At 43.6% G+C, this 13880-nt stretch overlaps 1 protein-coding gene across 1 annotated transcript in view; it reads right to left on the bottom strand.

Moving 5' to 3' along the window:
* Positions 1–904, bottom strand: part of IRAK3 (interleukin 1 receptor associated kinase 3) — a 47237-nt gene extending 46333 nt beyond the window's left edge. The window contains exon 1 of the mRNA XM_079714187.1: positions 745–904. Within this exon, the coding sequence (XP_079570313.1) occupies positions 745–889 (145 nt within the window). The 5' untranslated portion in view covers positions 890–904. The remainder of the gene's footprint in view (positions 1–744) is intronic.
* Between the last annotated feature and the right edge of the window lie 12976 nt (positions 905–13880).

The following is a 13880-nucleotide window of genomic DNA, read 5'->3' as shown; positions in this document are numbered from 1 at the left end:
TTTCTGATCACACTCAACACTTCCAACAGGCCGTTGCTCAACTTTCCAAAGCCTGCAGAAAATGAAGTCTTGGAGCCAACTTGCTAGACTAAATTAAAAAGCCACTCTCTAGCCTAAAACTTCATTCCACCAGATTGGGTAAATAAGCAAGATGTATTTAATTAAGCAAACTGGGAGCCACGTTAATTACAAATAATGTTTTACTTTAGCATTTCACCTGAAGTGTAATTAAGGGGAGTGCATTGAAAACACCACAGGATAAATATTTTAAAGGTATAAACATGTCTTCATACGAAAATTATATTCTGGGGGTCATTTTGAAAGGACAGGAAGACATCCCACAGGCGTTTCTTATTGAAAATATTCCGAACCAAGCAAGGCAGGAATCGTGGAGAAACATTAGATGGTTTCACGGGGGGAGCTGGTTTCCCCAAGGCTCCGGTCACACTTAAATCTTACCCGAAGTTTCAGTGACTTAGGGGGAGCTCGGAGGTGGGTCTGGGGAGTCGGGAGCGAGGAAAGCGAGGGTTTGCAGCAAGGACCCCCGGAGGCTGCGCAGTCCTGGACCGCGCGGGCCGCACGTCGGACGGGGCGTGGACGCCGCTGCCCCGCCGCCCCTCACGGCCCCCGCCGCCCCTCACGGCCCCCGCCGCCCCTCACGGCCCCCGCCGCCCCTCACGGCCCCCGCCGCCCCTCACGGCCCCCGCCGCCCCTCACGGCCCCCGCCGCCCGGGCCGCACTCACCGAGGCTGCGCCAGCCGAGCGCGCCGTCGCAGCTGTCCAGGACAGCGCAGAACTCCCCGAGCAGCGTGGGCGGCATGTCGAACAGGAGCGTGTGCGCCGAGAGCGCGCCGCGGGCCCCCGCCGCCGCCGCCACCGTCCAGGCCATGGCTGGGCTGCCGGAGACGAGGGGCCCGGCCGGGGAGGAACGTGGAGCCCAGGCTCTCCGCGGAAGCGCGGTGCCGTTGCACAACCGCGGAAATCCTGCTTCCACGACGGCTGCTAAGACGGCCGCACGCGCGGAGTCCGGGCCGCGCCTGGGAGGGCCCCACGTGACGCACAGAGCCGCTCCCCGGAGAGGCCCCTGGGCTCGCCCGGCCCGGCCCGGCGCTGGCTCGCCCGGCCCCGGCTTCCCCCTGCAGGTTGGCTTTCAGTTTTAAACAGTCCTTTAGTTCCTCCGGCTTTGGGACGTGAGTGAAGAGACCAAGCAAAGAGTGAGAGGTGGAGAAAGACCAGAAGCTCAGAACTGATGGAGAGTCCGCCACCCCCTCGACCTGGCCTGGATGGATATGAGATGACCTGTCATGACTTCTTTTTACAAAGTTATTTCGTTTTGTCCTGTTTCTTGAGGAGCACTTGGAAAACTCAGAAAAACTGAAAGAAAATAATCACTCATAGCCACACCCCGCCCCCCCAGCTGAAGACAACCTCTCTAAACGTTTGGCACATTTTCCTCCCAACTTTTACCGAAGTTAAACAGGTAAATGTGTATGTCTGAAATAATAATTGGAAAAAGATGAACCTAGATACCAAGAACAGAAAAACATGAGAGAGAACGAAGTGAAATAAAAGTGTGGTCGTTTTCTTCTCGAGGCTGTCCTTTGTGCAAACTGCTATTTGGTTTTACTACCTTCTCTTGTCCGTGGGCTTTCCTGATGAAGCATTTTTCGACCACTTTTTCCTTCCTCAAAGTGCTTCACAGAATCTTCCTCTTGCTTTCAACAGGGAGTTTAAGTAAAATTGGTTATTGTTTTGAAACCTACCGTTTATGCTGTAATATCCCACCGCAGGCATGATACGAATGCCACTGCCAAAAAAGAGGGGATGCTTCGAAAGTGGTGAGAAAAATCCCAGCCTGAAGGACTGAAGAGTGGACGATGGCTATCCGCTGAAAAAATCAACACCTATTTGCAACCTTTCAGATTTGTACTTTTTGGGAATGACGCCCTCTAGAGATCAACAGTGATGATGCACCATCATTTCGTAGCTACGTGCATTTCCAGGTCGTTCTCAGCTAAAATATCCCACAAAATCTACTTGAAAATTGGTAAAACCAACATCGTTTGGGCAAGAGTTTCTGTATCCCTGTTTTCAATGTTCAAATGGCTAAAATTTTACAGCCAATCTGTACACGCTTTAGAAGCCCTATACCCCTCAAAGGGACTACCTGAATAAGCTGAGTAACAGAGGCTAATCTAGTAGCTCTTGAATTGCTGGAACAGGGGAGACAAACTCAAATTCGCCAGGGAGCCAGGAAATCACTGTGGCTGAGTGAAGCAGTCAGCACGGATTGCTTTGCCAGATCTTCTGATTTACAGAGAAGGAAGAATTTTATGTGAAAGCCAGACTATGCGAAATCTACGTATAGATTATGTGAAATTTCTTGCATTTTCAATGTTGGCAGTATCAGACTATGCTTCTTCCCTGTTCCCTAAAACTGTCTTTGACTTTTGAACTTTATATCATCAGGTTGTATCACTCAGTACTCTTCACTGTTGCCATCATCCACTGCTCTCCCCCACCTCAATTTCTCCTCCTCATTTTTAGACTATATAGCTCCTGCTTACTGTAATTCTTTCCAGTGCTAATTTCTTCTTAATCCTTGGTGATTTAGAATATATGTAGAATAGATGATGACCTTTGTCATACCCTGGACTCTCAGTTCCTCGATATGTCTTCTCCAGTGATTTTCTCCTCCCCACTATTTCAGCCACTTACTCATCCCCTAGAACTTCTCATTATCAATAACTGCACCCCGTCCATAAATTCTATTTCATTAACCTGCTCGAGATTCATTAATAGTACATCTCCTATCCTCTAGTACTCTGACCCCAACAATCCCTACCCCCGTCCGGATACCAAGTCCAAAATCTTGCCACCTCCTCTCTGGCCCCAACCTCTTGACGTTCTCACTTTTCTCTTTATCCAGAAAGTCCACACTCAATTATTATAATCCCTCCCTTGCACATGCTGTCCATTCTCTTGCTCCCTTCTCACTTTGTTGAACTCCCTTGGCAAATCTACCATACTGATGAAATCCAGTTTTCCAATTTTGAGCTCCACCCACACACCTGAATGTAGCTGGAAGGGGGAGGGGGAATAAAACCCCTGTTAATTGGACTCAGTTTAAAATCAAAGTCATGGCTCTCAAGTGGGTCCTTTATGCTGCCAGGCAGTCACGCTTGTGCCTTTAGTCCATTTACTCTGCTGAACTCCTTGACAACTAGTATATGGCGTCTCTTTGCTCCTCAATCCCATCACCTTCTCCCCCATCCTCATGCTCAGCTGATGATCTTGAGAGTACTGATGCACCAGGAGAAAACTTCCACAGAATCTCATTACCACATCGACGGTACCTACCTGCATTTGTACTAATATACACTCCCCCTCCCACCACCTTTTCCATGGATCAATTATCTAGGCTCCTAAATCTAATCTCTTCACTAGGGCACCAGATCCCATCTCCTGTCCCCTACTCAAAGACATTAAGGGCAGCTGTTCGCACGCTCTGCAAAATCAACAATTTCTCACTGTTTACTGGATCAGTGCTATCAGCATACAAATATGAAGTTATTTCTTCCATTTTAAAACAAACCAAAAAACTTTTTTGATGCCATTGTCCCTCTTTTTTTTTTTTTTTTTTGCGGTACGCAGGCCTCTCACTGTTGTGGCTTCTCCTGTTGCGAAGCACAGGCTCTGGACGCGCAGGCTCAGTGGCCATGGCTCACGGGCCCAGCCGCTCCACGGCATGTGGGATCTTCCCAGACCGGGGCACGAACCTGTGTTCCCCCACATCGGCAGGCGGACTCTCAACCACTGCGCCACCAGGGAAGCCCCCATTGTCCCCTTTGATGCCACAATCATCCCATTACCTTGCTCCTTTTTGTAGTAAAGAGTTGACTATTTCATCTCTAATTTTTCTCCTTTTATTTTCTCTTAAATCCACTGTAACTAGGGCCATCTGTCCCACCTTACTCCATTAAAACTGCTCTCTTCAGGGTCACCTATGTCCATATCACTGCTGAAGATAATAGTCAAGTTTCAGTCCCCATCTTACTTGACCAACTAGTAGTTTTTGACGCGGTTGATCACCCCCTCCTTGTACACTTTCTTCATTTATCTTCCACATTCTCTTACGTTTCCCCTGACTTCATTGGTCACCCTTCAGCTTCCCTTGCTGTTCCTCCACTTCTCCCTTAACTCAATGTCAGAGTGCCACAGGGCTCAGTCCGTAGTTCTCTCCATTGACACCCACTCCCTTGGTGATCCCAGGTGGTTTCGAGGCTTTAAATACCAACTATCTACCCAGCACTGCCAAGTGTACATGTTTAGCCCAGACCTCTCTCTATTGAACTTCAGACTCATGTCCAAAACTGAACGCTTGATCATGCCTCCTGAACCTGCCCTTCGACATTCTTCCTCATCTAGGTTACTGAATCCTTCCAGTAGCTTGAACTCAAAACTATAGAGTCATCCTTGGCTCCTCCTTTTCTTCACAGCCCATGTTCAATCCACCAGCAAATCCTGCTGACTCTATTCAGAATATATTTAGAATCTGACACTTTTCTCCACCTCCACAGCCGCCATCCTGGTTTGAGTCATCACTATGTCTTGTCCAGATCACTGTAGTAAGTAGCTTTCACTATTGCTTCCTACAGGCTCTTCTCAACACTGCAGCCAGATTGATCTTTTTAAATCAAATCTGATTATGCCTCTCCTCTGTTCAGAAACCAAGAATGGCTTCTAATTTCAGTCAGAAGAAAAATCCGATTCTTCATACGTGCTGCATTCTCTCTCCCACTCCCCATCCACTCTGTTACCCTCTGATCACGATTCCTTGTTCATTCTGCATAGCCACACTGACTCCTTGCTGGTCCTTGAACACAGCAGGCAGAATCCCTCATTAGAGCCTTTGTACTTGCTATTCCCTTGCCTGGTATGCTCTTCCCATGTGGCTAAGGTCTACCTTGACCTCCATATTTAAAATTGCTATGGTCCATGTACTCAGATTCAGGCTGGCACGTGACTGGAATTGGCAATAATTTATGGCCACGGGAACCAAATCTCATTCGGATTTCTCTCTTTCTTGATCTGAATAAGAACAGGCGGCAGCTCTGGCCATCTCTGGAACCACTTTGGAACCACACAGAGATCAATATTAGAATGAAGTGAGTCTTAGGGATGGTCTAGTGAGAGAAAGAACCAGATGCCTGATAAGGTCATTAACTTGCTCATTTGTTTTATGCCTGGAGAATGTCCTGCTTGTGGACTTATAATTATATGACATAAATTCCCTTATTAAATCAGTTTTTAAACCAAGGATCTTGTCATTTTCAGCTAAATGCATCCTGATTCACTGAACAGACATTTGGTATTACTCCCTGATTTTGCTGAGGACCTGAAACCTATGGGAGGGAAACTAACCCCTGTCCAAAACTGGAGTTCAAATGTACATTTACAGCTATATCTGTGGGATGTGAGATAGGCATGGAACTGTTCTGGCAGTGTGGGTGGAAGCAATGTGAAGTTCATGAGACGTGCCTGAGACTGTGCTAGACGTGCATGAGACTGCACCAGAATCCATGAAGACTCAGACCCCCTGCCAGCACACATGCTTTCTAGTGAGGAGAGGGCTGTGGTGAAACCGCACAACTGCTTCACACTATGACCTAGCCCTTTGCCACGGAACGCTCTCTAGAGCCACCCCTCCCCCTCAAGTTTTGGACACTAGAAGAAGAAAATGTTTCCACCCCAGCTGGAGGTAAGAGAGTAATGAACTGCAAAGATTACAAATGGAGATGCTGAGGAAACCCTGAAGGCCAAAGTGACAATGGCACAGATACATGGTATTATCAGTGGTGAAGCTCCAGCTAAGCACAGGCATCAAAGTCTCAGAAATCTAAAAACAGGTGAGAGAAAGCAGGTGAGGCAGATAACAGCTCTTAATATGTATGAGACAACTATCTTGGTGGCAGCTATTTACCCAGTATCCCTAAGGATGAATGTTCAAAGGACACACAGGCTTGTGGGTCGTAGGGAATTTTCTGGTTTCAGAAATAATTTTTGAAACAAAGATCACTAACCTAGCCCATCTTTGAGTTTCTTCTCATCCTTGAGCCTTATTCTAGAGGGTCATAGGTGCCCTGGGGTTCAGGAATAGGGTAAAGATCAATAATGGGGTGAGAACATTTGTAGTGTGCATTACTCGGTAATTTTAAAAAGTGAGAGTTCAATGGTTTCTTGGGCTTTCATCAAAATGACCTCACGAAAATAACATGCAATAATTATTCCCCAGTTCCTTCTCTCTTTCTCTCTCTCTCTCTCTCTCTGTATTTTTTTTTTTTTTTTTTTTTTTTTTGCGGTACGCGGGCCTCTCACTGTTGTGGCCTCTCCCGTTGCGGAGCACAGGCTCCGGATGCGCAGGCTCAGCGGCCATGGCTCACGGGCCCAGCCGCTCCGCGGCATATGGGATCCTCCCAGACCGGGACACGAACCCGTATCCCCTGCATCGGCAGGCGGACTCTCAACCACTGCGCCACCAGGGAGGCCCTCTCTCTCTGTATTTTTAAGGAACATTAGGGTTTCATTGTCTTGTAACTCAGCCTTTTCCCATTTAAGGTATCAAAACATTTTTCTAAAAATCTATTATTTCACAACATAATAAATACTAAAGTTTTAACAATTATCCTTTTATGGTTGATAGAAAGGATTGGGGGGATTTTATTTTCTTACTTTGTGTTTTCTAAACTTACTAAAGTTAACGTATTATCTCTATGATTAGAAAACCTTCAACTATAGAAAATAATTTCTTCCAGCACTTTTATGGTTCATCCCATTTCACTATTTCCTTTTCAAATTATTTTCACAGTATTTTTCATCCCAGAATGTATTTCTAGAATAACTTTTGACTAACTTGCATGCACACAACAGAGAGAGGGAGAGGGAGAGGGAGAGAGAGAGAGGGAGGGAGGCAACTCTCTAGTGTCTCTTCTTAGAAAGACACTAATCCTATCTGATCAGGGCCCCACCCTGCATGGCTGTTAGCATAACTGGGCCATCTTGGGCCTGTTCAGTTCCTCCTGTCCTTCCACTGAACCTACCTGGGGCTGTACTGTGTAGTGAATCTCTTTTCTGTCATCAAGGGCTTTGTAGTTATTAGATATTGTTTAGTGATCATTAGGTCCAGGTAGCCTCTATGCTCTGTTAGTCCCCAAATGATGAAAAATGTTGCTGACGTATTCCCTGTGCCCTCGAGACTAGTTACCCCTTCATAAATCTTGTTTTAGGAGTACACATCCTGTTTCCAAGCACCTACCCCCATAACCCTATAAAATTGTCCCAATGGCCCCTCAGCTGTGTGGAGTGCAGCTTTGAATGCTTCCAGATTGTTGTCCAACTAATCACCCCCTGTGAGTAAGTTACCCTATAATAAACTGATCCATCGAGTGTATGGAGCTGCCTGCCTCATTTTTCAGCCTTAAAATGCATTCTCAGTTCAGTGGATACGTTTTGTCCCTTCCGTTCTCCAGCACACCCTATGACCTCATTAACCTTAATTGCCTCCTTAGAAGCCCCTTCTCCGAAATCACCCATACTGGGGGTTAGGGCTTCAATATATGAATTGGGGTGGGGGGAATGACACAGATTTCAGTTCATAGGAAACCCTCTGCACGTAAATTCAAGAAACAATGCCACATCATCAGGTTTCAGAGTACACATCCTAACAACACTTGGTAATTAGTTGTCTACATCATGTAGCCTTTCATAGTGGTCATAGTTCCTCTTGTTCTTGTACTGAATTTATTTCATTGTTCTTAACTTTTGAAAGAAAAATAAAAGCTTGGATTTTAATCTGGTGTCTTGATAATGAAAGCAATAACAAGTCTGTATATGAAAATATCCAGCATATTTGGGTCTAAAGATACTAGTAATTTTTCAGATCAAATGGCCTCAGGGCTTATTCTGAGCATTAGTCTCTCATCACATCATCTTTCTTGAATTTTTGCCTTTTTTCCTCTATGATGATGCTTGGTATTTTCTTCCTATATTCGTGATTGTTTCTTCTGTTTTCCTAACTGACTCTTCCTCTGGCCTGTACTATGCACCCACAGGCTGAATTCTTGGATCTTTTTATTCCAGATGTGGGAGATTTCATATAATCTCATTTTCATCTATTATCTCTATGTGGACTACACTTATATATATATATCTTTTTTGCATGTGTTTTTTTTGAATTTTATTTTTTATACAGCAGGTTCTTATTAGTTATCCATTTTATACATATTAGTATATATATGTCAATTCCAATCTCCCAATTCATCACACTACCACCCCCGCTGCTTTCCCCCCTTGGTGTCCATATGTTTGTTCTCTACATCTGTGTCTCAATTTCTGCCCTGCAAATCGCAAACTAATATTTGTGTCTTCAGCCCTAGCCTGCCCTGCAGACTCCCTTCTCACTCCTGTCTCCAGTATTTGTTTATTTCATTTCAGTTTTCTGCTTTCATCTCAAATCAACACGCCCCAAACTGATCATTTTCTGAAAAATCAACTCCTTGTTTCTGGTGACATGGCCAAGGGAACTCTTAGTAATTTTGATTAATTGATTGATATATTCAAAAGAATTTTCTGAGCAACTGCTGTGTCAGACATTGTGCTAGGTGCTATATTTGATAAGTCACAAAATTTTTTCTTCTGTAATGTCTCTCATAAGTGTCTGAGTCTTTTCCAATTTGTCTTTACTAGTTATTTCATGTTTGTGTTTTTTTTTTTTTTTTTTTTTTGCAGTACATGGGCCTCTCACTGTTGTGGCCTCTCCCGTTGCGGAGAACAGGCTCCGGACGCGCAGGCTCAGCGGCCATGGCTCACGGGCCTAGCCGCTCCGCGGCATGTGGGATCTTCCCGGACTGGGGCGTGAACCCGTGTCCCCTGCATCGGCAGGCGGACTCTCAACCACTGCGCCACCAGGGAAGCCCATGTTTGTGTTTTTTGAGTATCGAACCCATACTTATCCACTGAGACCAGTTGAGAAGTCACCACCTCTGTGTTGTAAATTGACTTGTGTAATACCAAAATATGTGCTTAAATCCTAACCCTTGGTACCTCTAAATGTGACCATAATTGGAAATAAAGTCTTTGCAGATGCAATCAAATTAAGATGGGGTCATACTGGATGAGGGTAGGCCTTAATCCAGTGACTGGTGTCCTTATAAGAAGAGGGAGATTTAGACATAGAGACACAGAAAGTAGAAGGCCTAGTGCCACTGGAGAGACATGGCACAGATTCTAAGAGCTTCTAGAAGGAACTAACCCTGCTGACACCTGGATTTCTGACTTGTGGCCTCCAGAGCTGTGAGAAAAAAAACATCTATTGTTTTAAACCCCAGTTTGTGGTAATTTGTTACAGCAGCCCCAGCAAACTAAAACACTCTGTGAGGCCATTTATAACCTCCCCAAAGTTAACCATTCCTTTTTTGGTTCTATAACACTCAGTACTTATTTCCATCATCACTTTTTGTTGTTGTTATTTCCTTGTGGGCTTGTTGAGGGTTGGAGTGTAGTGGGACAGCCCTAGTCATCTTTGGGTACCTTGCATACTGCTTGGCACAGGGTAATTACTCAACAAATGTCTAACAAATGAAAAAAGTGATGATTTTGCCTCTAGCCAATAATAATTACAGCTATCATTTACTGAGCACTTCCTCTGTACTGGGCGCTGTGTCAGTACTTTACATACTGTGTTCCAACTACAATATGCTGATACCAACTGAGTGTATTACAGGTGAATCTAACTCTAATACTCACTACTGGAGTTAGCATGGACCCCACAAGTTAAGGTCAAAGGCCTTCATTTCTGACACTAATTACCCAGAGTTAATACAGGTCCTTCAAGTTAAGGGCTCAGTCCCACGTGACTAACCCCCCTTCAGATGCCAGCTGCAAGTCTCAGGTATCCCAAATCTACATGTATTTCTTCCTATTTGACTACACATTTGAGAGTTCCCAGAATCCAGCCCCCACCAATTTGATAATTCACTAGAACAACTCAGGAAAACACTATACATATGATGATCATTTTATTATGAAGGACACAAATGAATAGCAAGATGAAGAGGTAAACAGCACAACAAGGTCTAGAAGGGTCCTGAGCTTCCTTGTCCCCTCCAGGTGTACCATCCTCCCAGGACATGGATGCTTTCATCAACCAACAAGCTCCCAGAGCCTCACTGTTTCAGAGTTTTTATCTAGGATTTTGTTACATAAGCATGATCGATTAAGTCATCAACCACTTGATTGAATTCAAGATCTAGGAGGGTGTGGCTGAAAGTTCCAACCCTCTAATTACAAGCTTGGTCTTTCTGGCTTGGCCAGCCCCTTCCTTGTAACTATCTTAAGGCCCACCTAAGTCACCTCATGAATTAGCATAAATTCAGATATGGAGGAAAGGGGTTCTTTGTGAATAACAAAAGATACTCTGATCACTCCAGAAATTCCAAGGTTTTTTGAAGCTCTGTGCCAGGAACCGAGAACAAAAACAAAATACATTTTTTATTATACCACACATATGTATTCACATGAGGGCCCCTTGAAGTAGGTATCTGTGCCATCTGCATGTTACAGATGAGGAAACTGAGGCTTAACCTCAAAACTGTGTTGCCTCTCTAGCCTAGCTTTCTCCCAATCCATTTTATTTCCAAATTCATCTACATTAAACAGAGATTTCATCACATTACTTCCTTAGTGACTCTCTATTACATAATAAGGTCCTACTATTCAAGTTTCTCTAAAGTCTGTTTCATGGTGGTTGTGTTCATTTCTACCTCTGGCCATGCTTAATGCCTGCTTTTCCTCCCTCCTTCTAACATTCTCCCCATTCCTTAATAACTCTCAAATCCTACCTATTTAGATTCAGTGAGGGTGGGATAGTAGAGCACCTGCTATCACAGAGTTAAGTGCTTTACACATGTTGTCTCCAATGTTACATATGTTAATACTCCAGCAAACCCACAGTTTAGGTGTTCTGATTCTTAGTTTACAGTAGAAAAATCCAGGCCTGGAGATATAAGTTTGGGTGCTTGAAAGTTAGTGAGTGATTGAGCTAGGATTCAGACTCAAATTTATTTAGCTCTAAAAGCCCATGCTCTTTTTCGGTAATTCATGAGATTTGTAAACCTCTACTGTTCTGGTCCCTAAACTTGAGTTGTAGATAAAACTCTAAAGATAAAAAAATTTTTTGAGATAGTAGCAGCTTGAGTCTCTACTTCCTTCAAAGTTGAACGCAGATTATTATCTAAAAACCAAAAAAGGGCTTCCCTGGTGGCGCAGTGGTTGAGAGTCCGCCTGCCGATGCAGGGGACACGGGTTCGTGCCCTGGTCCGGGAAGATCCCACATGCCGCGGAGCGGCTGGGCCCGTGAGCCATGGCTGCTGGGCCTGTGCGTCCAGAGCCTGTGCTCCGCAATGGGAGAGGCCACAGCAGTGAGAAGCCCACGTAATGCAAAAAAAAAAAAAAAAACGGTTTTCGAGTCAATCTAGGAATAGGATAGAATTATTATAGTCTGGGAATAATCTAGAAGAGATTTTAGCCTGTAGTTGGTAGAACAAACATATTAAATGAAAAGGAGGGGAGAAAGAAGAAGAGACAGTAAGAAAGAAGAGGAAAGATGCAGGAAGAGGAGAGACGCAGATAGGTCTTTAAAACCACTGAAATTTGTTTAGATTAGTGACTTTATTTACAAAGCACTTTCTTTGAAATCGCAGCTTTAAAGGAATAGAGGAGGGAATTCCCTGGTGGTACAGTGGTTAGAGCTCTGTGCTCTCACTGCTGAAGGCTGGTGTTCAATCCCTGGTCGGGGAACTAGATCCCACAAGCCGTGTGGCCAAAAAAAAAAAAAAAAACAAACAAAAACAAAAACAAAACAAAACCCAACGACAACAAATAAACTTGTTCTTGAAAATATAAGCTTAAAAAAAATAGAGGATACTGAGTTATTGGATTCCATATCTGCAATTAAGTGCTTTATTGTCATAAGATAACTTTCTTATCTAAACTGAGAGGGAGCAAATAACTTTTGTCACTTTTAAAAACACAATTTAAAAATTTTAGTATAATACACAAAATAGTACACAAACCCTCAGTATAAACAGCTTGCTACATTATCACAAGGAAACATATGTAATCAGCCATCCCAGAAGTCCTTCTAAATGCCTTCTCCCAGTTCTTATCCCTTCTTACTCCCCAAAGATAATTTCCTGATGTCTAAGATCACAGGTTAATTTTGCTTGCTTTTTAAAAATTAATTAATTAATTAATTAATGCATTGGGTCTTTGTTGCTGCATGCAGGTTTCTCACTGAGGTGGCTTCTCTTGTTGCAGAGCACGGGCTCTAGGCGTGTGGGCTCAGCAGTTGTGGCTCGTGGGCTCTAGAGCGCAGGCTCACTAGTTGTGGTGCACAGGCCTAGTTGCTCCACGGCATGTGGGATCTTCCCGGACCAGGGCTCGAACCCGTGTCCCCTGCATTGACAGGTGGATTCTTAACCACTGCACCACCAGGGAAGTCCCCTTTTGCTTGCTTTTTTAACTTTACATAGACTCTCATAGTGCATATTCTTTGTATTTGGTTTCTTTTGCTTAACATAAGGTTTGTGAAGTTCATTCATGTTGTATATAGTAGTAATTTGTTCATTTTCATTGTAGAAACTATGCAAGTATATGAATATACCACAATTTTTAAATCCATTTTACCAACAGTGGTCAGTTGGGTTGTTTCTAGTTTTTGGCTATTATGAATAAGGCTGCCCACCATTATTTTTTAACTTGCTATTTAATGTCATTTTAAGTAACGAAAAAAATATCATTTAAAGTTATTAGCACAAATTTTACCATTGATCTTTATATTGTGCAATGCCAGTTTTAAATGCAAAGTCATGTGTGGAATCATCAAAATTACATAATTTGTATTTCATAGCCTGTACATGCTTATGTTTTTCATTCTTACTTCAACTGTGGAAAAGCTGCATGAAATTAACTCAAAATGTTTTTATTTCATTTCCTGTTATGTGCACAATCTACCAACACTCTCTACCTTCAGCTTCCAGATAAGGATGGACTAAAGGGAAAACAAACTATAGTTGTGCTATCTCTCTTTCCTTCTATATCTTCGTTTATAGTGTAAGTGGTTGGCTAATGCTGGGAAGTAGCACAAATTTTAAAAGTTATGATAGGATTCCTTGGTCATTCATGTTTCTTAGAACACCATTCTTTCTGCAAAGTAAATTCTGGTTGGTAAGGAAAGCTTGGCCTCTTTCAGCTGTTTTCACCCTCCCTCCCTTTCTCTTTACTAAGCTGCAGATGTAACACATTTATCTTGTACTGTTTTCTTTTTCTTTTTCTTTTTTGGCCATGCCGTGAGGCTTGTGGGGTCTTAGTTCCCCTACCAGGGATTGAACCGGGGCCTCAGCAGTGAGAGCACAGAGTCCTAACCACTGGACCGCCAGGGAATTTCATCTTGTACTGGTTTCAATCTAGCCTAACTCCCATGCATTACAGGTCTAATAGAATTCTGCACTAATGGGGCTGCCTGAATGCTAAATGGAAATGGTTGGCATGGAAGAGTGTACACACTTATATATTGTGTGTAACTCTTCTGCTCATGCTCCGTTGTGCTTTCACTTATAAAACACAAGTTCAAAGGAAAAATTATGAAGAATTGCACAGTGGCGACAGTTGAACACTAAGTCAAATGCAAGGTCCTGCTGAAAGCAGGGCCCTATGCAGTTGTACAAGTTACATGCCTATGAAGCCAGTTCTAGTTTAAGAGTTCCAGTTAATCCACAACCTTTTCAACACATGGTATCGTCAACCTCTTAACTTTAGTCATT

The sequence above is a fragment of the Hyperoodon ampullatus genome (assembly GCF_949752795.1).
Source record: "Hyperoodon ampullatus genome assembly, chromosome: 11".
NCBI lineage: Eukaryota > Metazoa > Chordata > Mammalia > Artiodactyla > Ziphiidae > Hyperoodon > Hyperoodon ampullatus.
The sequence above is the reverse complement of the archived record's forward strand: the minus strand, read 5'-3'. Positions and strand labels throughout refer to the sequence as shown.